General features: G+C 39.3%; 1 protein-coding gene across 4 annotated transcripts in view; it reads right to left on the reverse strand.

The window, feature by feature from the left end:
* The window catches only part of cadps2 (Ca++-dependent secretion activator 2), a 240,977-nt gene that overhangs the window by 172,586 nt on the left and 40,932 nt on the right, over positions 1–27,459 (reverse strand). For all 4 annotated transcript variants that reach the window (XM_088006677.1, XM_088006678.1, XM_088006675.1 and 1 more), the window contains exons 7-8: positions 22,211–22,322; positions 8,865–9,004 (exon numbers count right to left, since the gene is read on the reverse strand). In XM_088006677.1, the coding sequence (XP_087862803.1) occupies positions 8,865–9,004; positions 22,211–22,322 (252 nt within the window). The remainder of the gene's footprint in view (positions 1–8,864; positions 9,005–22,210; positions 22,323–27,459) is intronic.

Below are 27,459 nucleotides of genomic sequence, written 5' to 3' on the forward strand. Positions count from 1 at the left end.
GACTTGGTCTTGGGTTCGGTGGTCTTGACTACAACTCTGCTACGTGGTTCCTCGGTTGCATGTCCTCCCCACCCACCTTCTTTCCATCCCTTTTCTGTTGGATTTCTTTCAAAATAAATGCCACTTGTGGCAAAAAAAAGTGAAGTTCATGCTATGTTAGGACAGGAGACGAGATGTTTCCATCCCTGAAATTATGATGCATAGAATCACATATCTAAGTATAAACTGTTACAGAGAGTAAACATAATAAAAACATGCTTTATCTGTGGCATTGTTCATTAAAATGGCACATTCCTAATGTATTAAAATTAAATATGATCGGTTCACTTAATGATATTGTATTAGGGATTAGATAATGCATTCAGCAAGTACTTTTACTTTTAACACTTAAGTATTTTTAAAAGCCAGGACTTTTTTACTTTTACTTAAGTACATTTTTTGAGTACTTTCTCCACCACTGGTCAGCAGACCTAAGAATTTCAAAAAGCAAGAATGAATAAATATCACACACTGCAACACAGCAATTCAGGTATGGTATTAATTGGCAAATCACAGAAAATAAATGTTGCCTTATAATTCATAAAATATTTTGTTTTAATGAAAACTTATTTGCTTCTAGATAGCTTATTCTGAACATATTTAATCTGAGGTTTGCAGCAGATTTTGCAGTAAATAACATCCAAAAATTTTATTCTGCTCACTCTTTCCACTTTTACACCACCGTGACTTGCACTTCTGTATTTCCTTTATAATTTATGAATAGTTATGCAGTAGTAATATATAATACTCTAAGTTCATGATTTCTAAATGGTGCTCAGTTGTGTCGATTGATTTTTTTCTAGAACGACAAATAATATCCTTACAAACTAGTTTTTGTCTATGGAGTTGATTTCTTCAATTAACTAAAATAATGCTTCAGCATTCCTAAAGTTAAAGCTAAAGCAGTGCCAAAGTAACGCTGTGGATCTTGGATTTAAATCCATACTGGGTTTTTTAAAGTAGTATGATTTTATCAATTAGATTATAATCGTAATATCACTTACTGACATCTAAAAATTTGCAATAGCATTTTCCTTAAAACCTCCAATAATTTCGTTAAAATATATTCAGATATTTTTTATATTTAATTTCTGCTTCTGCAGTTGTATACGTTGTGAATTCTCTAAATAATGTTTTCTTTTTTTGGAGGCATATTGTCTTAAGATCAGTTTTTATCTCTGAAATAACTAAAAAGTATTTATCCAACCAGCTGGGTTGTAAAAGTACCCAAGATAAAATCTTCCACCTCTCTGCACATAAGAAAGCACCAAACATTTCATTCAGGTGAAGTACACAAGTTCATCAGAACTGGCAGTGGATCATTAGCAATTTAATAAATAATATTTATGAAATCTTGTTTGTGAGTGTATCAAGCATTAATTTAACAGGTGTGTGTGTGTGTGTGTGTGTGTGTGTGTGTGTGTGTGTGTGTGTGTGTGTGCGCGCGTCTGCTGATAGTCTCTCTTTCACTCCTTGTCCCTCTTGGATCACTCCTTCATCTTAGCAGTCTGATTAAGACAGTTGAGAAAACCTTCTGAAAAAACATTCCCATATACCAGTAGTCCCAGATGGGTACTGGTCCTTGTTCTAATGGTACCAGGCCACAGAGTAACCAACGAATAAGCCAACATAGAGGAGGAACCATGTGGTCAGGCATAACAATTGTTATATTGCCTTGTGGTTGTTTGGTGAAATGTGAAAAATTCCTGAACCGCCCCCCCCCTCGGTTTGGGTATTGAGGAGGTCCTCAAAAGGACCGGGAGACCAGGATGTTGACGATCCCCACTTTAGACAGCACTTTATATTTGGGATATAATTTGTAAAAGTCAGATCTGCAACAGAAACAAATTTCAAAAGGCCAGATTTGCTGCCACCAAGTGGTTAAAACTGAGGGTTACACACCATACTACATCTCCATTCTGACATTTCATCCCACCATTACTTTGTACACAGAAACGCATAAATGCATAAATAGCTGAAACATGATTTTTACCAAATTCCAGGTCACCAGGTCACATCTCAGCAAAATGCAGCTAAGCATGGCTTTAACCTCAAATGTGATCTAGATTGAATGTGAAAGAAAAAACTCAGAGATATTTATTTATAGAAGCCTTGTGACATTTTTGATTAAAGTAAAGAAAACAATTCTTTTCTCAATCATGGCAAGAAAAAATGTAAACATAATTACGAATCAAATATCCAATAAAAACAATAATTCACATTAAGAATAATTTTAACATTAAAATTATGTTAATGTTAATGTTATAATTAGAAGTCAGATGAGTCTGGACGTAGTTCATGCTGTAATAAAGGGACAGAGCAGAAGAACTTTAACTGTTTGATAGAAATGATTTTATGAACAAGTGTAACATAATCGCTGTCCTTTGCCACCAACTATGTCCGTTTACCCTATGCTTACCCTAAACCTACCCTAATATGATGACAATTGTATCAAACTGGTTTTTAGAAAAGTTCCAGTTTATTGAGTTATGTTATACCATGTTTTCCATGGTTTGGGACACATTTTGGGCAGAATCATGGACATTTTCACTATGACAGCAAACAGTAGGCATGAGGGTATATGTCTGCATGCAGCCAGAGAGAGACACACACACAGTGATGGCATAGTTACTTTGAAAAAGTAACTTTAATTGGATTACTGATTACTCCTTGAAAGAGTAACTTAGATTACTTGATTGGTAAAGTAAGTTACATTAAAAGTAACTTTTTTAGTTACTTTCAGCAGCTGCTAACAACAACGCTCCACCACCTGTGACAATGACATTGATCTTTGCCAAAACTTAATTGAGAGTTATTTTATAATGGTAACATCAACAATGTTTCTCCACTTATATGGTTGAACTGAAGGGGAGATTGTTTAATGGTTACAACAGTACAAAAAAACTTCAGTAATTTGTGTGTTCCAGTATTGTCTGTAGGATTTTAGGCCCCTCTCTTCCCCCCGCCCCAGCCTCCAGGTCCTGTCTTACGGCTCTGCGTTTGGTGTCACAGCGCACAGAGCTCCTCCTGCAGCTCCACAACTCTGATGTCCTTCTGCACAGATTTGTGACACTTATCTTAATATTAATAATTATAATGGCGTTTAGTTATGCAACTCTACGGACTCATTCATTCATGGCTGTTTAAACGTTTATTGTGCTGTTCATATTAGTCCATAGGCATAAATCCAGGGGAGGTTCCGGGGGTCCAGACCCCCCTAATCTTGGAAAAGTCTAGAATTGTCCCCCTCCTCAAAAAAATCATTGAAGAAACATTTGCATTTAAATAATATCAATATGAAAAGGCAAAAGAGACAAAGAACGAACTAAATCTGCCATTTATCTCAGAAAAAAATAAGAATTCATTTTTAGGTCGCCCCTACCATTGTTAGAACAATGGTTCAGTCCAAAGTGAAGGAGGAGCAACAGCACAGGCTCATTAGAGCCGCTGAAGTAAGGAGCTAGCTGTTAGCTGTTAGCTGTTGCTCTGCAGCACAAACATAAAACCCTCCAGTAAGTAAATACTTAAAAGACATGTAACACCTTTTATTTACTTTCACTGAACACATCACAATAAAGATCAGACTGCAGTTTATTTTCTTACTTTGACTGAATCATGATAAGCTGCCTCGTTAGCAAAACTGCTACACTGCTTTCATAGACTTAAGCTTTCTTGTCAAAGGTAGCAAACATCTCATTCATATTTAACTCTTTAACTTTTAGTTAATTAGAAGAGTTTGAAACAGGAGGAGGGGCTGAGCAAGTGGACCAGCTCAGAGTGTGGGAGCCGAGAACAGAAGAGAGAACAGATAGAAAAACACTAAAATGTTATGCCTTTATTTCTCACTGCCTTCAATGTAAAGCCTTTAAAACCACAAAATAAAATCTGGATATTTTTCTATGTAAACCCTTGTGCTTTAAATGTAATGGTTAAGTTATAATACCCCCCAGATATTCATTTCTATCTACCTGTTGGTTCTCCGTCACCCAGGACATGACAAAACTAAAAATAGGCTTGAAAATAAAGCAACTTAACAAGTTATAATTTAAATAGGCCATAACTTGTATTGGGAGCCATTTCAATAAATCAATGTTTATAAGGAATTTTATTAAGAGCAGTTACTCATTAAAGCTTTTTTATTTAGAACCTTAACATTTTGTAAAGGTGTAGCAGATCAGTGAGACTGAAGAAAACTTGTATAGAAGCAACATTTGAGTTTTAATTTTATTTCTCAATAAGTTGCTTACTGAGAAAAACACGTTTGATGTGGATTACTAGTCATTTTTGGTCCTGCTGCTTGAATGTGGTTTTAAAACTCTTTAAACCACATTTTATGTTACATTTCAATGTAACTTTGCCGACCCCCCCAAAATTGGTCTTAAGAAACTTTCCTGTTTGTGGTCCCCCCCAATCATGAGATGGGATCTACACCCTTATATTAGTCTCGATGTTTGCCGTTTTCCGGAGCGCACTGTGAAGCTCGACGTCATTCAGAGGTTATATATTAACTTGACATTAACAAAGACACAGTGGGACGGATCATCCGGGAAATGATGGACAATTAGAGTCTGACTAAACCTAACTGGATGTCAGACAAATTCTGGGGTTTATGCCTGCTTATTTCCAAGCCCAAAAACCGCGACTCATTACATCTGCAAGCGACTTTAGAAAAAAAAAAAAAAAAACAAGCTCAAAGCTGCTTATAATAATCGGACTTGGCGACAGAAACTCTAAATAGTTCCAACAAAATGCGCATCTCCCTCTTCCCTCTATTGTTTCTGTTTCTGTCGCTGCTGATAAGTGTCGCAGAAACAGTGGTCACTCCCCAAGACGTGTAGAGGAAATAAAATTAAATTACAAAAGAAAATAGTAACGCAAAGTGATTTTGATAAGTAACTGTAGCCTGACTACTGGATTTGAAATAGAAACGCGTTAGATTACTCATTACTGAAAAAAGGGGTCCAACGTCAGTAACGTGTTACCAAGTAAGGGTGTTGTTTTAGTTTTTGGCTAAAAGCAACCTACAAAACATTTCCCACCTTTTCCTCTCCAGAATCAAACTTCATAGCTATTTTATGACCATCAAAGAACTTTAAGGTGACTCATTAACTGAATGTCCACAACATCTTTTAGATTTTCTTAATGCTAATTATTTTATTAGTGAGGCAGTTTTGTAAGGGTCAGTACAGCTTAAATCAGTGGCAGAAATAATCAAATAAGTAAAATCAATAATCTGGTCTATCTTTCCCTAATGCTGACACTGTGAACTAAAAAAGGAAAACTTTGAGAGAGACGGACGGAGTTTGGCATCTTGAACCCCAGAACTGCTCTGATGATGAAGGGGGTGTTGCAGCAGCAGGAGGCTCCCAGTGCTGGTTGATGAGGACAGACGTCCCTGCAGGTCTGATGAGCTTTTGCTTCGATGGTGAGGTCACACAGGACTTGGGTGCTGGCAGGAAGAGTACTGACTTAGAGCTGCTGGTTTCGGGTCTCAGGGTGACTTCCTCATGCGCGTAGCGGTCCTCAGCTTCTTGTCTTGCAGCTCTGTAGTTCCCTTCTCCTCGTCTCACGATCTTTCTGGTCTGTTAAGATGTAGACGAGCTGGTCTCAGGGAAGGAAGGCACCAGTTCTTCCTCTTTGCCTTTGTTCTTTATCTTTATCTTCATCTTTGCCTTGGTCTTTTTCTTTGGGGTCTCGAACCCAGCTGATGAGAGAAGTGCAATTTGAAGCCACATGTTGCGGGGCTAACGGGTTGGTCCCCATGTGCAGAACAGTCTTTGGCTCTGTGGCCTCGACTCTTCTTCAGCTGCAGAGTTCTTTGTCCATCTCGATCTTGGCTCAAAGCTGCCTGAAGGATCCAACCAAAGACTCCTCTTTTCCACCCATCTTGTAAAGGGTTTATCCACCTTTTAGTGCATTTGCATTGGCTAGATTTGTTGCTGTGCCTGTCTCATTGGCTGACTGCTTGGACAGATGATCTCATATCCATCACCGTCTTGGAGACATTTTGACCTGATGTCTGTTCTAATGACCCCGAGTTGCTCAACAGTTGTCGGCACAACCTTTTCTTTGGAAAGTTTAAGTTCAACAATAAGCCATTGGTTCTCTCTGCTCTCCCATCAGTTTCTTTTTTCCCTATCCCTTCTCCTACCATCTACCTCCAACACAACATCAGTGATCTTTAGAGTTACACTTTCTATACCATCTCAAGTTCAATGTCAAAATCACATTTATAACCTTTTTAGCTTCTCTTTGATTCAGCATTCATTTATAATATGATAACCATAACTTATTAGTTTCTCTTATTATAATCATAATGTGAGTTATTACAGATGGTGTTCTGAAAAGAAACCAAGAATAATCCATTATTCTAATAATTTGATACCAAAGTTAGTTACTTGTTTTACTTGTAAGTATTTCCACAAGTGGAAATATAAGTATTCTTATAAGTAAGCCAATATTAATTCAAGTGTTTTACTTTAGGTCTTATTCAATTACTCAAAATGTTTAGACTTCATTCTTTAAAACTTTTATACTTTGAAATAAGGACTATTTCATGAATCTGCAAGCTGGAAACTTACTTCCTCTTCTCTCAGGAAGCCTGCTGTTCCTGTTCCAAGACACGAAAGTCTTTCTGCCTGACTTTAATTTCTTATGATTATACAGAAAAAAGAAGTAGAATTAAAGCAAAGTTTGCAGGAGACAAAAACAACACACACAACCAGATTGACTTTATTAAAGTCAGTCTACTGTTGGGTCTAGATGTTACTTGTGTGATTAACTTCAAAGGTAACTTTAAATTAGGGATGTGCCGATCAGGTTTTTTCCTGCCGATACCGATACCGATCACCCATGAGGGCCGATACACCGATACCGATCACCAATACCGATCACATAATTATTATTATTATTATTTTTATTTATTTTTTTATCATAAACACTACCGGTTACATTATGTGGAAAAAGGAACCATGAATTCACCTTAATTTAGATAAAAACTTGTTTTTAATAACTTTTTTCAAGAAGAAAACTAAACAAAACAGGCTAAATAACACAAAGAGCCAAAATAAAACCTCTCAACATTGCCAAAAAAATTCAAGTATAAAACTTAACATTCAAAGGCAAAAACAGGAACAATTACAATAAACAATCCAGAGTTACTGAATGAAAACTTCCTGATAGCATGGCGGCTAGCTGGTTACTGCTAGCTCTGATTGGCTGTTTCTGACTGAGCGGAGTAATTATGCAGATCATGGAGGAGATCGATTATTTTTTTCAGAGATTATCTGTCTCATGTTAGGACAGCGAAAGTTTTAATACACATGTAAAATTTGTTTTTTAAGTTAGATGCTGCAGCTTTAATCAGAGGTTCGGTGTGAGAGTCACTACCAGGTGGAGCAGAAGCGAAGCTCCGTCTGTGAAATATTACTACCTGTAGCGTAGCAGCGGTTCAACAGGAGAGCAGAACCAGCGTCTGACATCGCAGCTCGAAGACTTAATTTTGCGGGTTATTTGTTTAGCTTTCTGACCGTCATGCTAATCCGGGTGAGTGTTTGTAGCTGTGCGCTGCTTTACCTGCTATCTGATCCTCCGTATGTCTTTTTTACTGCAGTGAGCCTCGATGTAGCCAAACTCCGTCAAGCATGTCATTGTTTTTATGTCGTATTAGCTTCGTTGTGTTGATGCATTTTGACCTGCTTTAATTGTCCGCCGCAACACGCAAACTTCCCCATTCACTCAGTGCGTTATAGTTACACATCGCTTAGGATTTGTTGCTGCGCGTTTGCGCAGAGTGAAGGAAAGAGGAGACCAGCTGCACAGGCAGGCTGGAAATGAGATGATCGGTATCAGCAACAAGAGCCAATGATCGCCGATCACCGATCATGCACTTTTTCAAGAAAATCGGCCCGATTATGATCGGTGACCGATCGATCGGCACACCTCTACTTTAAATGCTGGAGATTTTACTTTTAACCTAAAATCTCCAGCATGGGGAAGTGGGATGATCTCGGGTTTTCTCGACACCGCACACAATCAGGACTGTGCAGAGGGATAATTCTCTTTAAGGATGAGAGTTCGCCCCGCTGCCCAGTGGTAACGGGATCAGAAACTATTTGGAGCCCTTGCAGTCCAGGTAAAAGCCGTTGTGCACGAGAGGAAGAACAAGTGAGAGTTGGACCTTTCCTATTTGACCTGCTTTTTGTGGTCTTATCTTTTAGGAAGGGTTTTGCCGTTTTGGATTTTGACCCAAATCAAAATCCAAAAAATATCGGGAAATATTTTCAGAAGGGTTTTTTTTTTTTATAGTATGGGACTCCATTATGGACTTAATTCTGCTTAAATTAAATGATTTTGCTATATTTTTGGTGATAAGCTGAGTTCCCTTTAAGGATGAGAGTTTGCCCCGCTGAATTTTTTAAGTCTAAACTGATATTATTTTGAGAGGTTACTGCCAACGCTCAGCTGTTTTTTTCTCATTATAATGACTCATTGTTGCTATTAGATCTTTTAATCAACAATTATTCATATAAAGTATTTTAATATTTATTTAGTGATTTTAAAAGTTTTCAAAATTTTCCTTGATACCTGGGACAGATGCCCCTTGTAATATTAGTTATGCTTGAAGTCAAGTTGAATGTTACACAGGTTTCATCTTGCCATGCTCAGGTCCTGCATCAGATTTATCCCTTTAACAGGTTTCTAAGATTTTTGTGTGTTTTCACAAAATCTGATTTGTGAACAGTCAATTTCCTGCTTGAACATGAAACCAATGCAGTAAACACCTTTCCCTTATCAATGCAGCACAGACAATGAAAGGAACTCACCCACTATGCTTCATGTTGGGAGGCTTGTCCATCCGGACGGCCAGTTTGATCTGCAGATCTGTGTCCTGGCTGTTCTTAGGGACCACCATCCGGTGGAACTCTGCCTGCTTTGGACCACTGGTGGTGGGGATCAGGACCACCTGAAAGTGGGTGAAGAAATACAAGCCTTATGCTGGAAATGATCATGCCAAATATTTTTCTTCACTGTATCTCAACAAGTAAATTCTTAAAGCCCACTGAACCCTATATTTGCCCAGTTCTGTCTCATGCCGTGGCTCCACCACTGTTTACTGGTAACTCATATTTTCAAAAAAAAAAAGCTTCAGAAATATACGGCCTTCATCAAAATCCTGGGAACACTTGTCATGTCAGTCTTGTGCACATCCCTTCAAATAAAGTGTTACCAAATCCTGTGCCCAGCTTCTATATCTTGTTTAAAAAATACTGTTGCTTTTGTTTTTTCAATATTTAAAGTTCACATTTTTCACATAGTTCTCACATAAATTCCTAAAATGGTTTTGTCTAAGTAATTTTTTTAAAACTTCCCTTAGTTTCATAATAATGTCTTCTATGTGGGTGTGGGTTAGGTTGTGCACAGAGTTTGGCTTGTTTTCAAAAGTGCTCATGAAATTATAGTTAGGTTCTAAAATACAAAACCTGTTTGCAGCTAAAATGGCAGAATTGATAAATATATCTGCATTCTTACTTTTATAGACGTGTCTGTATTATTTCCTTTGCAAGTTAATGCTTGCAAGCAGAATTTTAGCACATAGTGTGAGGTGCAAATGAAAGGTCAGATAATGTGGGTGAAAACCACAGAGCAAGAAGGGCTCAAACAGGTATCAGTTAATGTGCATTTCTATGCATTGAGTGCATAGAAATGCACTCAATGCATAGAACCCTAACCCTGATGGTCTGAGTTTTTCCCCTTTGTTGTTTTCTTTCCTATACATGTGTGTGCCAGTGTGTGTAAAGACGGGATGTGGTCAGCTGTGAAGCATATAAAGGATATGTACAACTTAATTTTGGGGCTCTGCTTCTCTGACTTCCAGAGTCAGGGCCATCAAATGTTTCTGCCTTTGAAGAAAGCACTTTAAAGGCAAAGCTCAAACTTTCTAATTTCTTAACAGTTTTCATTACCCATTTATTAAAGAATTTCTATAAATTTTGGCATCCCTAAGTGGGCTGGCGAGCTAGGAGATACGTGGAGTGGGACGCGGATGGTTTGGCTAGCCTAGAGAAGTAGATACGCTCTAGTCCACCAAATTTTTTTTTTACAAAAAAGGCCTAGCAAACCTCCCTTGAGGAACAGATTGGCTGAGAACTGTTCTCATATTTTAAGAAAAATGGGGTTTAAACCCCTGATCCAGGACTGGGGGTTCCTGGATCAGACTAATGGGAACCAGTAGCAGTAGCTAATATAAGCCACCACAAAAATTGAAGGAAAAATGTGGGCTTAAGTTATCTCTACACTTCAAATTAAGGAAAACTGTTAGATATTTTTTGGTATTATCATTATTACTTTAGTTCATATTCAGTCTAATGTTAATCAGTATTATTGTGATTTTGAGTTTAAAGTGTTCTCTTCCTTATGTGTGTATAAACTGACCTGGAGGTCGCAACTGTCTGTTTCATCTCCATGTGAAACAGTTAACTCTTTGTTTCCCAGACCTTAATTCTTATCAACCAGAATACCTCCTAACTGCTTGTGAGCAGTCGTATTTTGTCTCTTGTTTATCCTCCCTCTTTGTTGACAGTTTGACCTAGAGCTGAACTGGGCTCAGACCGTAGATCAGTTATCACACCTGGAACTGAGTTGCTGGTTTGTTTAGGTTGGGTGTTTTACGACCTCTGTTGTTTTCCTGACTGCCCCCTGTGACTGTTTTTCTTTGACAATAAAAGAAGGAGCTCACGTGAAAGCAGATCAGAACTTTCTGTGAACGGCTGATGAGGTTGTTGATGGAAAGTTCTCCTTTTGCAAAAGCTTGTCTATAACATTCATATACGTTGTCTGTGGTCTTTTTATGTAGGTTCGAGAAAAAGTACCTATCATTTGGTGCCGAAATCCGGGATCTCTCCCCGCCCGCTGACAGGCAGAGGAAGACGCGCTGAATCCGTGCACGGCCAGAGTCAACTGGACCTGGAAAGAAAGACCCAGGAAGCAAAATTCTTTGCTGGGCCAGCGACGTAGGTCCGACTTTGTCTGCCAACGGCGGAGTGACGAGATCCGACTGGACAACCCGAAAACTACAGAAACGTAGGTGAATTTTAAAATGACTATTTTAGAGGTTTGAGTATCCTTGTATGATGTCGCTCTGCTAAAACTCTGGGGTTTGAGTATCCTTGTATGATGTCGCTCTGCTAAAACTCTGAGGTTTGAGTATCCTTGTATGATGTCGCTCTGCTAAAACTCTGAGGTTTGAGTATCCTTGTATGATGTCGCTCTGCTAAAACTCTGAGGTTTGAGTATCCTTGTATGATGTCGCTCTGCTAAAACTCTGAGGTTTGAGAATCCTTGTATGATGTCGCTCTGCTAAAACTCTATTCGAGGAGACCCCATAAGGGTAAGTCCTCACGTAGATAGGAAGCTTATTATTACTGTTCTGTTATTACTGTGCTGATATTGCTGTTTGCTTGCTGCTTTGATGTGTGTGTGCGTGAAAGAGTGATTGGAGGTTTAAATACTGCTCAGTATTTTACCTCATATAATACAGTAGGGTTGTAAGCAGCAAACCTCTTGTGGATGCAAAGGCGAGATTCTCCCACTCAAAAGAGTTGAAGTGGAGAATACCACAACAAGGTATTTTTAATTGCTGGCCTACTGAAAAGATCTCCAGTTCATAGGACTCCCTAGGAGTCAACGAACCTGGACTAAATTTAAATAAATAAAAGCTCAAATTGCAAGTAAGTTGAATAATGGGAAATGCAAATTCTTGTAATTCCTCACTTGTTGAGGGCCCCGATGGGGATGAGAAATACATGCTGTCCAGATTTCCTGGTAGCATTGTACACATGAAAAAATGGAAAAAGAAATATAAAATAGATGGAAAACTAAAAATTGATCATTGGCAAACAATTGTGGGAATTTTGGAGAGTAGTGTAACAAGAAAAAAGGGAATAAAGAAGGCTAAAAAGGAGGATGAGCTGAGATGTGCTAAATTATGGTTAAAAGAAGCCATAAATCGGAAAGAACAAATTAAAAAGGTTAAAGACAAAAATTTGTAGAAGCAAAAAACCTATTTGTTAGACCAAAAGATAATAAAGTCATTCTAAGCACACAGAATGATGTAGTGGTGCGGTGAGCACAAGCTCCTGCAACCAACCCTTCCCCCGTTGCTGCAGCAGCTCCGTCTGCCCCAGTCTCAGCCGCTGCAGTCCCAGCAACACGACTGTACCCCTCATTAGAGGAAGGTGCACAAAACTTATATGTTTTTGCACCCTGGACCTTGAAAGAGGCCGGAAAAGGGTAGAAGGAATAACGCCTGTAACAGAAGACCCCGATAAGTGGATAGAAGACATGACTGGATTAATCCATTCATATAGACTAAATGGGGTAGAAGCAGGAGAAGCAGCCATACCCTCATTAGGAAAGGATTGGGCAAAAGTGAGGGGACCACAAACAGGAGAAATCCTCAGCATGATCAGACTCTACCACACCCCAAAAAGTCACACCACCAGACAAAATTGATGAAATGGTGGACACATGTGCAGCTTGTTACACGTTAAGTAAAAGATAAATAAATAAAAGAAATTGAATTTCGGTATGAAACCAGTGCATGCAAAATAATATTTAATGTTACTAAAAATTAGGTTTAAGCCTCACAAGTCAGAAATAATTACTTTTAGGAAACACTGGTGTTTGTTTGTTTTGTTTGTTTGTTTGTTTGTTTGTTTTGTTTTGTTTTTTAGTGTTCCTACACTTTCAAAGAAAAATCAGTTGAGAGACGTCTCACTGAAATAAAAACATGGGAACAACTTCCTTGTATGCTAAAAGTGGAATTATGACTTTCCTGAAGGAGGAGAAGCTGAAAAATAAAATTAAATAATAAAATTCTCCCCAGAGAACAGTGTTTAATATATTGTGTCGTAATCAGATTATAACACCGACTTGGTGAAATGATCCTTTGGCTGTATAACTGGAGGGGTCAGAGGTCAGAGTAAGGTACCGACCTGGACATTATTCCAGCCTCTTGACTCTCTTAGGCCTTTTTGAGAGGAGGGCTGCCCGCTGACCTCACAGTCTGCAGCACTAAGATCGACAAATTTAGAGAAATCCATTGTTCTCTGGTGAGATGTGACTCAGATGAAGTTAACATAAACTTACATTCTATATTTTAAAGGTTAATATTGTACAGGTTAAAAGAGACTACAACTTTTAACATGTTTCATGTTTATATGTGTTTGAATAAGGAAAGGATTTATGAGTCCCTAAAAAGTTGGGTAATAAGCGGCTAAACACTATACGATCACAAGAGAAAAGTTATATGGAAAATGTTTGTAAAAAGAAAAAAGACACAGAAAGCCAAACAAACCCTAATGGATTCTTATTTGCTTCTTTCTTTTTCCTCTGTCTGAGCCTTGCTGCGGTGAGTCTGACCTCCGACCTCAACTCAAACCTGTCCTGCCAGATCAGATGATGTCCCTCCTTCATCACCAGCCAATGACAATTGATAAAGAAGCGAAAAAGAAAACAATGATTTCTGCCACCTGAAGGCACTAAGATGTCCGCTGATCCTGATTCTTGGACATCTGGGAACTGCCATGCAGCAAACTACTGTATGGAGTCCTGCTGGACGTTTGGACTGGAACTAAATTCATTGGTGGACAACCTGGACATTCACTAAGGGACGATCTGGACAACTTATCCAACACCAGAGCCAGTTGGACTGACAGGGAGCTGGAGGAGAGGCGGGGGGAGGACCAGCTGCAGCGACGCCAACAGCAGGAGGGGGAAGCGAGAAGTGAGACAGTGGAGAAATGCGAGATAAGTTATACACACACCACTGTGATATAAGAATGTGCTCACTAATTCTGTTTGCATATAGGAATAATCTACCCAGAAAGGAACATTTTAGAGGTTTTTAGGTACAATGTTAGATACAATCGTTCATTTTGTACCCGTTAACTCAGTCCTTAACAGAAGGACCAGTGATCCTCTTAGGGCCCACGGGCCATAGGTTGGGAAACTATGAAGAAGAAAAATTATAATCATTAAAAGTTAAACAAAAAAACTGATAGAGCTATGCAACTAAATTACACCAATTAGAAAAATGTATTAGAGATCCTAAGCTAATAATGATTTTCAAATGTTTTATTTACTAGTTTGGAACTAAATTAAACATCTCTACGTGTTGAAAAAAATTGATATTGCAGTGTTGAAATATTATGAAATATTTCGTTGAATTTAATTGAAAAATTTAATTTAGAGTTTAACAAAGAAAAACCACAATATAACCCTGCACTTAAAATACGTGTCTGCTAAAATATCTTCTATAAACCTATGAGTTCACCTGCATTAACTACTAATCCTCCCAAAGACTTTATTAGAAGCTTAAGTGATTGTGACACATGGGCAATGCCATGTGTAAAAAGGGGGGAAACGGGAAAATGGTGAGGTAATACTATATAACTACTAAATTCTTACATAAAATTTTTTTGTTATGAACTTTTGAGTTAACAAATACTGTTAGATGATGATTGATGCTTTTTCTAAATGGGTTGAAATAGTTCCAGCAAAGCATGAGGATGCTTTGATGGTAGCTAAGGCTATCTGCAAAACTATATCCCAACACACGGTATTCCACAGAATGTTTAGATTTAGTGAAGCTCTATATGAGAATCACCCCGACAGCTGATGGTCTAACACCTTCTGAAATAATTCATGGGAGAGCTTACAGATTGCCTCTGTTTGCTCCAGAATACAAAAAGCTGATGAAGATCAGACATTAGCAGATTATATGATCAGGACTCTTAAACTGAAGGAAGTGTCCAGAGCAAAGTTACTGCCTTATGATTCTCTTCCTGTACAGGAGGCCGCTCCAATCGAGCAAGGCGACTGGGTCTACATAAAGGTCATCAAACGAAAGAACTGAGCGAGTCCACGGTGGGAAGGACCGTTCCAGGTGCTGATGACCACACCAACAGCTGTAAAGATTGCTGAAAGACCCAGCTGGATACATCTCAGTCACTGCAAGCTGCAAAGAGTGTTGAACCCCTAATTCGGAGTAGAGAGGAAGGCCGGACTGCAAAGGGGTTCTACTTTTTAGTGTAGTTCGTCTCAAACCCGGTGAAGAAACGCTAAGATTCTCACTCCTTTAGTTTGGGGGTTCTAACATCTCTGTACGCCGAGCAGCAATGGAGACTCCATATGCCAGATGGATCTTCTACTGCGTTGTGACTGCAGTATGTCTGATGTTTGGAGGAGGAAGCGAGCCTGAGTTCCACCCGCATGACAGCACCAATCTGTGTGGAAGCTGATGAACAGGACTGCTCACGAGGAGAACAAGGTGAACAGCTATGTGTGTGTGTGCAGCTACCAATCGCCACACACAACTCAGGTCTGCACCCAGAGAGCATCACTGATGACAAACAGATGTGTCTCTATGGCCTGAGAACACAACCACGACTCAGCGTCCCCGTGCCAATGGGATGCAAATGGTGCAAAAAAGATTATTCTGTTCTACTTCGGACAGGAGATGCCACAAAAGGACTTTTTGGATCTATGAACTGTTCATACACCTACTGCGACAGACACCGGATTACATCAACTACATTGCCTGCAGGGGTCAAAGGGCGACTCCACACTGCAAAGTCTGGAAGGATAACCCAGACTGTGACAACCTGCTTCAGGAAAGGAGTTTCAACACCACGCATAAGACAAGGAGGAGACAAGTGACAACACCGTGCAGCGCCATAGTGCCAGGAGATTATGGCTCACGGATGTTGGCAGACTGGTACTTCATATGCGGGAATGTAGCGTACATGTTCTTGCCTAAAAATAGGGGAGGACTGTGTGCTGTGGTGCCTCTAATCAACCCGATTGCGTTCATCAGGAAAGCACAGAATGATCTACACACCCACTCCAAACGAACAGTTATGTCAGAGGTCAAAAGATGGGGAGGCCTCACAACACATACTGGAGTTCCATGGGAATTCAGGATTTGGAACGGCGGAGAAAAATTCATGCAAAGCCTGTTTCCATGGGTTGGTCTAGGAGAGATTCGGGACCACGTTGAGATAAACAGGTACGGATTACTGCGACTAATTAACATCACATACCAGCTGGCCAATGGTACCATGAAAGAACTGACTGAACTGAGAAACATGGTTATGCAAAACCGTGTTTTCCTGGACTTCCTCACAGCCTCTCAGGGAGGGGTCTGAAACGACTGCACTTTTGTGCTTGATGAAACAGGAACTGGAAGAATTTAAACATTACATAGAAAGTGGAACACAAGGATCATCTCCTTTTGATTTTCTTTCTTGGCTCACTTCCAGACCATGGTGGAATTTACTGGTGAAGCTTGAAACACCTATTCTGGGTGTTTTGATTCTTTTTTGCCTGTTCATAGGTTGCATTTTTCCATGACTTCGAAGCATGATGTTTAAAACAATTAACACAACTGTTATCAACTATCAGCTGGCAAAGGCATCTTATGAGACAACTGAAGATGACTTGTTTCAAGTTCTGATGGTTTTCTGAACAGTGATGAAGTTCTGTAATCAATAAACAGATGAATTCATTTGCTGAATGACTCCTACAACAAGTGGTTGTAGAGACCTGCATTTGATTTTTTGTTTCTTTTATTTTTCATTTATTTCGTTATTTCACATTTATTCGTTGTGTATTTTCTGTGTTTAGATTAGAAAGAAAAAAAAAAACTTTTGCATTTATTGGTTCTTTTTCTTTTCTTTTCTTTTCTATGCTTGGCTTTTGCATAAAGTTTACACACATAGTAAAATGATAAAAAGGGGGGAATGTTAGATATTTTTTGGTATTATCATTATTACTTTAGTTCATATTCAGTCTAATGTTAATCAGTATTATTGTGATTTTGAGTTTAAAGTGTTCTCTTCCTTATGTGTGTATAAACTGACCTGGAGGTCGCAACTGTCTGTTTCATCTCCATGTGAAACAGTTAACTCTTTGTTTCCCAGACCTTAATTCTTATCAACCAGAATACCTCCTAACTGCCTGTGAGCAGTCGTATTTTGTCTCTTGTTTATCCTCCCTCTTTGTTGACAGTTTGACCTAGAGCTGAACTGGGCTCAGACCGTAGATCAGTTATCACACCTGGAACTGAGTTGCTGGTTTGTTTAGGTTGGGTGTTTTACGACCTCTGTTGTTTTCCTGACTGCCCCCTGTGACTGTTTTTCTTTGACAATAAAAGAAGGAGCTCACGTGAAAGCAGATCAGAACTTTCTGTGAACGGCTGATGAGGTTGTTGATGGAAAGTTCTCCTTTTGCAAAAGCTTGTCTATAAAATTCATATACGTTGTCTGTGGTCTTTTTATGTAGGTTCGAGAAAAAGTACCTATCAAAAACCACTGAAGAGCCATCTCACTGAAGGATAATTGGGGTCCAGACCCTCCGAATGTCCTTAGGGTTGTGGTCCATTGCCACCAGACAGTCCTATTTATAAATAAATTAGAAAAAGGTACAGGGATGAATGTGTGGATTGTGCATCGATATGAGCGACAGTATGGATTTCCAGATGGGGGAAGTTTGAGTGCAAATCACCTTAAGAAAATAAGAGACAGATAGATAAGGACTGGGAATTAGAAAAAAAGAAGAAAATTAAGCAGAGAACTGCATGATGAATGCTGTAAAATGTGGATGAATGAAGCAGAAGAGACAGAAAGAAGAACTGAATTGAAGAAAATGGTGGGGAAAAGATTTGAGTGGAGCAGTGGGAGGGGACCACTGATGATGCCAGTTTCCCCAGTGCTCCACTGCCATATGTGCCCTCTTCTACCATCAGTGGTTCTTTGTCTCTGTAACTGTATATGTCCAGGCTGAAGCTTCAGGACAGTCCCAGCCTCAGCAAGTAATTAAGCCAGAATTAAAGAGAACCACAAGATGAGCCTGTGTCATCCAAAACCAGAAGACATACACCTAGAAAAATGGCTCCAAGGCTACTTGATGCTGAAAATAAGATCCAGGCCTGTCTGAGGTGCAGGTCAATGCTCCTATGCTTGAAGTTTCAGGACCAACTGGCCCAGTGATGGTGTGCAAATCTTGGACAGGTGGAGGTCCAACTGGGCAGAAATACATTACATTTTGGCTGAAAAAGTGAAACCCAGCGACATGGCTAGCCTTACCTGACAGGCTGGCTTCTTGGAGACAATAATGATTATCATCTTGCTGCAAAGGAACTCTGTGACAGTATAAAAATAAAGTTTCCAGCTCGAACCGACTCCACAGCTCTGCAGTGTGTCAAACACTGCCCAGTTGGGCCAGCTGCAGAGTTCTTACGACGAATATGGGAAGTTTTAACAAATATTTTGACCTGACAAAACCACAAGGAAACCTTCCTCAAACTCCTGAAGCCTGGGAAAAATTTCTCTTTGCCTACATAATGGATGGACTGCTGCCTGAGGTTGCAGCTGTAACCAGCATCTCCTTGATGCCATGGCTGAAGACCTGGCATGAAGCTGGAGGACTTAGAAAGACATGTCCTCCACAGACATGATGCATTGACTGACCGCAAGAAGAGAAAAACAGAGAGAAGAAACACAAATTTACGTCATGCAGCCCTGTCCATGTTTTCTGGCCGTCAAGATCACACACACAACTGCGTGGAAGAGGCCTTGGTGGACGCAGGGAATCTGATGGAGGACAGGGTCAATCCTGGCCTGGATCATGTGTGTCACCTCTGTGGAAAAATTGCCAGTGAAGAACTAAGGTGGACTGATTGGAGGTTTGCACCCTGGGCTGAACCGCCTCACCACTTTTGGAGGGCACTGCCAAGGAGATTGAGGTTCCACATACACACTGCTACGTCCAAAGAATGTTAAAATGGCACCAGCTTCAACTGATCTGAATACCTTACTTAGAAAGTAGGAAGAACATTTTGACAGGAACATACTCCATGCACATTTCCCCACTTTCAAAAAAATGTCTGTTTTAATTATGCCTGTTAAAGGAAAATATGTTGATTTTATTGTTGATTCTGGAGCTACACATTCTGTGCTGTCTACAAAATTGCTAGGGGAAACACCAAAACCTAGTGGGAGGTGTACATATTCTGTCTCAGCGTCTGGTAACATGGAGAAAGAAAATGTTTCTGTTCTGCTTGGTTGCAACTTGCAACACAAACTGTGGGTTATAATTAAAACATTCATTTTTAGTGTTTAATTAATTATGATTAATCCTCCTTCTGGGCAGAGATTTGATGTGCAGATTAAATATTAATCTTGTTTTAGCTGCATAAGGGGTGTGTGTAATCACTCCCAGAGACTTCACAGATTCTGAAATCTGCTATACATCTGGGCATTGGGCTCCACCTGAAACTCTGTATGCTTGTCAATGAAGCTTCCAACAGAGTCAGCTGCTAATCATTTTTTGGATCTGGTTAAAAATGTTGTTCAACCCAGAACTGACCTTTTGTCACCTGATGACCTTCACTTTACATTTTATGTTTTCGGTGATCCAGATCCTGACTATGACCAGACTTGGTACAAAATTAAGACTGAAAGATTACAATTTCCTGATTTGTTCTGGGATTAGTTTCAGTAAATATCACTGCTGAACAAAACAAATGTTATGTTCAAAATTCTGTTCTGCATGTTTTCTTGGCAAAACCACCAGACAGGAAATGGAGGATTTGTGCTCATTTCTCAGGTGTTGTCTCCATGTTGCAGACTGGCAACCAACCCCACTTTCGTATGTGTTCTATTCAAATTCTATTAATCTGTTTAAACATTCATGCACCTCTACTTTGATGTGCAGGCACTGTGCAGCTGGCTCCACCGTCACAGCTCTTCCTGTCTGCAGCGTCACTCAAAGAGCTGGATCAGCTGCCTGATTTGCTAAATACAAATATGACGTGGTCCTCATCCGAAGCTGTGAATGTGTAGTAATAAAACCAAACTCTGATTTTTGCTCATGCCAAAAACAATATTCCTTAAGACCAGTATTTTTGGTAGGAATTGGACCGGTTTTTGACTTCTAAAATCTGGTGTGGCTGTTGCATGTTCAACCACATGGACTCCTTTGTTTCTGGTCAAGAAAATCGGATCCTCTGGAACTCCAAACAAATGGAGACATTACGTCTGCGAACTTCCATCCCAAATCCTAACACCATTTTGTATCAAGTTCCCAAAACAGCAACTGATTTCTCAGCGGTTGACCTGTTAAACGCTTTTTTCTCAGTTGATGTTCATCCTGACAGCCATTTTATTTGCTTTTGAGTTAAATGGAAAACCACTCATTTATCAGACTCTGTCAGGGTTAATCCAAAGTTCCAACAATCTACAATTCAGCCCTCTAAGAATTTCTGTCAGATCCTGTCTTGACCCCCGACTCTGTCCTGTTGCAATATGTCAATGACCTTCTACTTCATCTCCATCTGAAGAACAATGCAATCAGGACAAACTCAAACTGCTGAGACATTTAGGTCAAAGAGGCCGCAAGGTTTCAAAGTCAAAATTCCAATTTGTGCAACAGCAGGTTACTTTCTTAGATCATGTCCTCTCAAAAAACGACTACTGCCAAGGCTGCCAGGAGGCTGAAACCAGCACTTCTGACATGCTTATCAAAACATTCACAGATCCAAAATGTTTGTAACTTTATTAAAACATTTTTGAAAAATCATCAAAACGTGTTCAAAGTAATAACTCAATAAAAGAATAATCTCAATAATGTTTGTTTCAATGAGGTGTTGCGCAATTTTGTGCATTTCGGTTCCACTAAAAAAAAAGGCAACTCAAAGACCGACTGACGAGCAGAGAACGAGTTTAACTTGGCTAAATCGGTTAACCAACCACCGCTATGTTCAGGGGAGCGCTTTATCAATAATTGCAAAATAAAATAATCTCTGTTCAGCTTGCAGAGCGCATGCCATGGCAACGGGTGTAAACAACAAAAAGAGAAAGAGAAAAAAGGTACGAGTGATTTTGCGGGTTGTTTTACTTTTATTCATCTTTGCTGTAAACTAAAGTAAGAACATTTCTGCAGTATCTGGGAAATATGTGGATAAAAGTATGTGGACAGCATAAAGCCTTTAATGATTAACTTCCTGTTTGTCAGTAAATCATCTTTCATACAACTAATATGGTTTGACTTCCTTACAACACCTTTGTTTCTTTGTCAGCCATTTCTCTCTTTGACTTTCTGTCAAAACTATAAACCCATCTTTTAGGAAGAATTCTACTCCGCCAGTGAAACAGTGGTCTTCAGAAACACAATTGAACAGTAATGTAGTTCACATGGATTATTTTAAAAAGGATAATGATATTTTATGCCACCATGATATTAAGATAATGACAGTACTTGACTGAATACCAAAATGAATCAGTGGTAATGTAATGCAGGATGATAAAGAAGACCAAAACAGACAGATAAGAAAACAGAATCTCGGACAACACACTTTGGTTTCTGATCGTTGTGACTGCTGACTGAACAGAAAAGGCTCTAGGATCAACTAAGCCTGGCTGTCAGCCTGGTCCGGAGCCAGCTAGCTGTACAGGATGAACTGCCATCATAACTACTGCTTTTGTAAAAACAAATGGAGTTTTAATTAAGACAGGATATTTGGAAAATTCCTGATTTATCCGCCATCCTGGTTTTGTGAAACAGCCCTCTAGCCATTAGGAGGACGCAGCTGGAACCAAAACATTGCTGAGTCAGGTGGTTTATTGTCAGTCTGCTATTACTGAGGCCTGTCCCTGGGTTTCAGGACATCTAACAGTGATACATGTACCAATGGTGAAGAGGTAGAAGGTCTAAAACAAACAACTGGAAATTAAATCTTACTTATCAAGTATTTCACAAACTATAGTTTGCTGTTGCTATTGGTTTATCAGGTTTACTTTACAGTTTTAACCAACAGAGCAGAGGGCCACACAATATGGAAAATATCTGTTACAAACAGCTTGGATTCAAAATTTGGAAGGGGAGGGAGGAGACCTGTGACTAAATGTAAATTAATCTCAACTCTTACTGCCATTAGAATATATTGCAGTAATATTGCAAGTACACATTGTCCTAACAGCATGCTGCCTTTCTTCATGGAGAGAGAAAAATTCTTCCAAAAATATTTCCAATCCTTAGAAAGCTACTAATCTAACTCAGCCATCAGTGGTTAATTCACAAGCATTTATTTCCATTTCATTTTTGAACTTACCCTGCCCAGTTCCTTGTCTTCCAGAGCCAAGACACCAGTGCTTTCTGTAAAGAGCTTTACTTTAACCAAAGGCAAGGGATGAGTTGTAGAGAAGTCTCCCTGAGTACTCCATCTACAAAACACCAAATTAGAAACTATGAAACAATAAATATGATGAAATATAGTGATCAAAACATCAAAAACTTTGAAGTAAGTATTCAGACCCATCTTAATTTGACTCTGTTTCATTGCAGCCATTTGCTAAAATCAAAAAAGTTATTTCTCATGAATGTACACTCAGCATCATATCTTAGATAATCTTGCATATTTTAAATCATGTAGTACAACAAAAAATAGAGACCCTTTGTACTGAGTTTAGACACATAGAAGGCTTTTGACTCGGTCAGATGGTTCTTTCTTTAAAACATGATGTCCAAGTTTGTGTTCCACCAAACCATAATTAATGTAATTGCAGCATTGTACAACAAACTATCAGCTAGGATAAAATGAACTGACACCTATCAAATCCCTGTTCTTTAGAAAACAGATCTTTGTTTCACTGCTCCTTTCTGCCCTTTTCATAGAGCCATTAAGTCAGTAGATAAGACAGAGGCCAGACATAACAGGAGGTCAAACGGCATCTGGGGAACAAAAGTTGTCACTGTTTGCAGATAATTTATTGTTAGCAGTGGTGTGCCTATCTATTGGCAACTGATCATAATCAGCCAATTTTTGTGAAAAAGTATATGATCATGATCCCTGATCATTGTCTTTTGTTGCCGATCACAAAGACCAGTCACCTGTATCTCATACTTTGCAGCCTTCAGAAGTCAGTGTGCAGCATATCTCCTCCTTTCCTTCTCACTGTGCAGCAAATTCTAAGCCATGTCATGTGGAACTTTAACGCTCTGAGAGTAAATGGGTAAGTTTCCGTCTTGTGACAGAAAAATACATTGGGGGTGAAGGACCAAAATGCATCAACAGGACAAATTTAATGACATTTAAAAAACAAGTTCTTAATGGAGTATGGTCAGTTATCAAGGCTCACTGCAGAAAAAAAGACATTCAGCGCAGCAGGTAAAACAGCACACAACTACCCACACTCACCCAGATGAGCATGACAGTCAGAAAGCTAATAAAAAGAAAAATTATTTAAAAGTCATTGGGGTGTAATAGGCTGGGTTCTGCCCTCACTGTTGGACCAGCACTACACGGTATGAAGAAGTAATATTTCACAGTCGTAGCCCCGTTCGAGCTCCACCTGACAGAGGACTCTCAAATCAAACGTCTGCTTGATGCTGCACAGGTAAGTTAAAAATAAAAAATAAGATAAAGGATTTCCCCCAGAAAACTTGCTAAGCCCGGTGGTCTGGCGCTGAGGCAGTCCACCAGCAGCCCACCTTATTTTTGTATTAAAAGATGTTAAGTTGACAGGAAATGGAAAAATATTACTGGGTAAATATTTGTTACTGGAAGACATCGCCAGTGAAATGCCATTTAAATCCTCAACTATTCATAAAACCTTGGACCAGACCAGCCCTGCATGATGAGCTGCACAACAACAAAAACAGGAGATATAATTTAATGCTTCTAATGTGGCTTAATAGCTCTTCCATTTTGTGTCTGTTGAGTTTTTAACAAGCGCCACAGAAACAGTTTTGGTTGTCCAAGCTTTATGGGACAAGATTTTAAGATCTCCGCACTCATTAACTCTGGCTGACAAAGTGGACAAATTAAACCAGCATGCACATAATTCTTTGTTCACAAAGATAAATCATTCTCGGCGCTCCTCAACATGCACCTCTGACAGCGCAACTATAAATCATACTTGCGGTTCACATTGACTCTCGACTCCTACCTTGATGAAACGTTCTGCAAAGAAACATCATTCTCATGATGGGGTTGATGTAAATATCCATACAGGTCAGCCTGTGTCCAGTTTAAGTGAAACTGGACACGTGCCGAGGTAAACTTCAGATAGCGCGTGAGGCAAAGCACAGAGGCGTCAGCAGTGTGATTGGTCCGCGCTCCCGGCTTTGTGGCTTGTTTAAATGCATCAACTATATATAGTTGATGATATGCATCAACAAGGTTTAACAAGGTTTGGAAACCCATCTTTTAGGAAGAATTCTACTCTGCCTATTTAAAAAAAATTAAGCGATTTTTTTTTTTTATTATCACTAATTTTTTTAATAAACAAGCAATGCTTAGTCTGGCGGGGGGGCAAGGAAAGACTGGCAGGTCGCCAGTCTTATGATACACTCGGGGAAACCCTGTAAGTACGTATGGTTTAAAACTTTCACTGTCCTAACATGATAGACAATCTGTGAAAAAGAAAAAACAGCTCCTCTGACTCCTCCCTGTGTTCTGCAGAATTAATCAGAGCCAGAACAAAATAATTAGCTCTGCTCTGAGGCCGTTTTGATTTAGTAACGTAGGACTTTTTATTTTAAGTCAACCTGAATTTACGATAAATGAATGTTTCCTTTTTTACTTGACATTATTTGACATAGGCAGTGTTGAGATTTATTTGACTTTATGTATAATTTAGGGTGTTGAAAGCCTTAGTCTTAATTATTGTATTACTGATCGCAGGTTTTTCATTTGTCTTTCTGACTAATTACTGCAAGTTTTTGTCTGAATTGGGTGATTTTATGGTTACATTTTGCCAGATCACATAGTAGCATTTATACCTAAAGCGAAAAAATTGACAGCTAATCCATGTGATCGGAATCGGTGATCGGTATCACAATAGGCAGCAAAAAATCTGATCAGAGCATCACTAATTGTTAACTGTAACAAACCCAGCTCAAACTCTACCCATACTTATGGAGATAACTGAAGAATATAGTTCATTATCGGGTTACAAAATAAACATTAAAAAGACTCGGGTTTCAATACTAAACTACAATCCACAGAACAAAATTAGAAGCTTGTCCAAATGGAATTGGAAAGCAAAATCCATAACATTTTTAGAGGTCACATTATCAAAGGATTTATCCAGGATTATTTGATGTCAACTAATGTCAAAGCTGAAATTTGATATACAGAGATAGAATTTGGTCCCTTTTTCAAATTTATATTCCAGAATAGAGTTGGTCAGGAAGAACATTCTTCCACACTTGCTATATCTACTTTAATGTCGACCTATTTAGGTTCCAGAAAGGCGTTTCTTAGAATGGGACAGATTAATAGCGCAAGCAGTATAGTTAAAGAAGGAGAAAGATAGACGGGGTCTTCCCAACTTGCAGAACTATTACCTTGAAGCTTAGTTTACAGTGCCTTTATACAGGAGGCACAACAGTGTAAGAAATACCTTTAATATCAGTTTTAATGGACAACGATTTACAAGAGGGGCTGATGATGCCACGAGTCAACGCTACGCACAATGCTGGACTCTTGGAGAAAAATACAGTTTGGGCACCCCTATAATCTTAAATATCTTCAGGCCAGGCTGGCCAGGTCAGGCCTGATGCAAATCTTGGGTTTTTGCGTCAGCTATTTCAATTTGATATATCAATTAACTGATGGGCAGTGTATTGAAATGAGGTTTCAGAAAATGTGCAATATTCATTATAACAAAATTTGATGGGTGCAAAAATGTGGGCGCTCCTGCATTTATTGATTTTTTTCTTTATGTACTTGTCACTTATTTATTGGAACACAAAATTGGTTTGGTAAGCTCATCAAGATTTGAACTTCGTAGACAGATGTATTCAATCATGAGAAAAAGTATTTAAGATGGCCAGTTGTTATTCCCCTCTTTGCATCTCCTCTGAGGACTGGCAAAATGGGGTCCACAAAACAAAAAAACATTATGATTTAGGGGAAGGATACAAAAATCATTGCTGCCAGTTTTCACTGTGAAGAATGTAGTAAGGAAATTAAAGACCTCAGGCACAGTTCTCGTTAAGCTCAAATGTGGCAGGTAAAGAAAAATATTAGAGAGGCAGAGAAGAAGGATGGGGAGAACAGCCAAATACAATCCACAGACCACCTCCATAGATCTACAACCTCACCTTACTGCAGATGGCGTCACTGTGCATCTTTCAACAATTCAGTGCACTTTGAACAAGAAGAAGCTCTGTGGGAGATTGATGCGGCAGAAGCTGTTTCTGCCAGCACACCACAACCAGAGTCACTGCAAGTATGGACAAGCACATTTGGATATTTTGGGATAAACTGCTCTTGACTGATGTTTGGTCACAACAATGTGCATTATGGATGGCGCCAAAAAACACAGCATTCCAAAAATGTTTGCGACCCACTGTAAAATTTGGTGGCTGTGTGGCCAATGCAGGCACTGGGAATCTTGTTAAAGTTGAGGGTTGCATGGATTCCACTGAATACCAGCAGATTCTTGAGAATAATGTTCAAGAATTAGTTACAAAGTTATGCTGGGAATGGATATTTTAACCAGACAATAATCCAAAACACAGTTCCAAAACTACTCATTCAAGCAGAGGAACAAATATTCTGACTGCAATGGTCCTCCCCAGTCTGCAGACCTGAATAGCATCATCCGTGGGATGATTTGAAGTGGAGACATTTCATTTGAAGGCTGGACTCTGAAAGATAAAACGCTGCTGCTAATGCTTCTGGCTGCAAGCAAAAGACAATCACTAGAAAATGGCTAAAATCTGAAGCATCTACTGTTGATGAATGGTTCAGAATTGTACTGGACATTTACATTCTAGAGAAGATATCGTTCTCTGCTAAAGGTCGAAGGCAATCATTTTTCAGGATCTGGTCAAAATGGACAAACTATGTAAAACCTGTAAAATATGTCTGTCACATGAAAATACTGTCAAGTTTTAGAATGTATATATCCCAATTTGAATCTGGCAAACTTACAATCCTGATTGTGTTTTCTCCTAATGCAAGGAGAATGGGATCAAGCCACCCTCACACACACTTTTGTTTGGCAATTGTAACACAGTGAGGTGGAAACTGAATTGTACAGAGGAGATTGTCTGTACACTTGCTTCTCCAAATAAAAACTTATTAATAAAAAAAACTCCACTTCAAACCAGCCCCACCTGGGCCACCTGAATGGAATCACTGCTCTTGGGGAGCAAAGTGGGACTAGGCTCAGTGGGCTAATGCAAAACGCCACACCAGGGTCTGAACCCAGGCCTGCAGCCCTTTTGCACTGCATCAGGCCTGCTTTAGGATGTCCTCACAAGAAAACTCAGAAAGCTCTGATCTTACTGAACTGCCTCAAGAACATCTATACTTTGATCCAGATAACTTGTCCAAACTTTGCAAAA

Source organism: Poecilia mexicana, unplaced genomic scaffold (genome assembly GCF_051168715.1).
Source record: "Poecilia mexicana isolate PSO_F unplaced genomic scaffold, ASM5116871v1 scaffold_6, whole genome shotgun sequence".
NCBI lineage: Eukaryota > Metazoa > Chordata > Actinopteri > Cyprinodontiformes > Poeciliidae > Poecilia > Poecilia mexicana.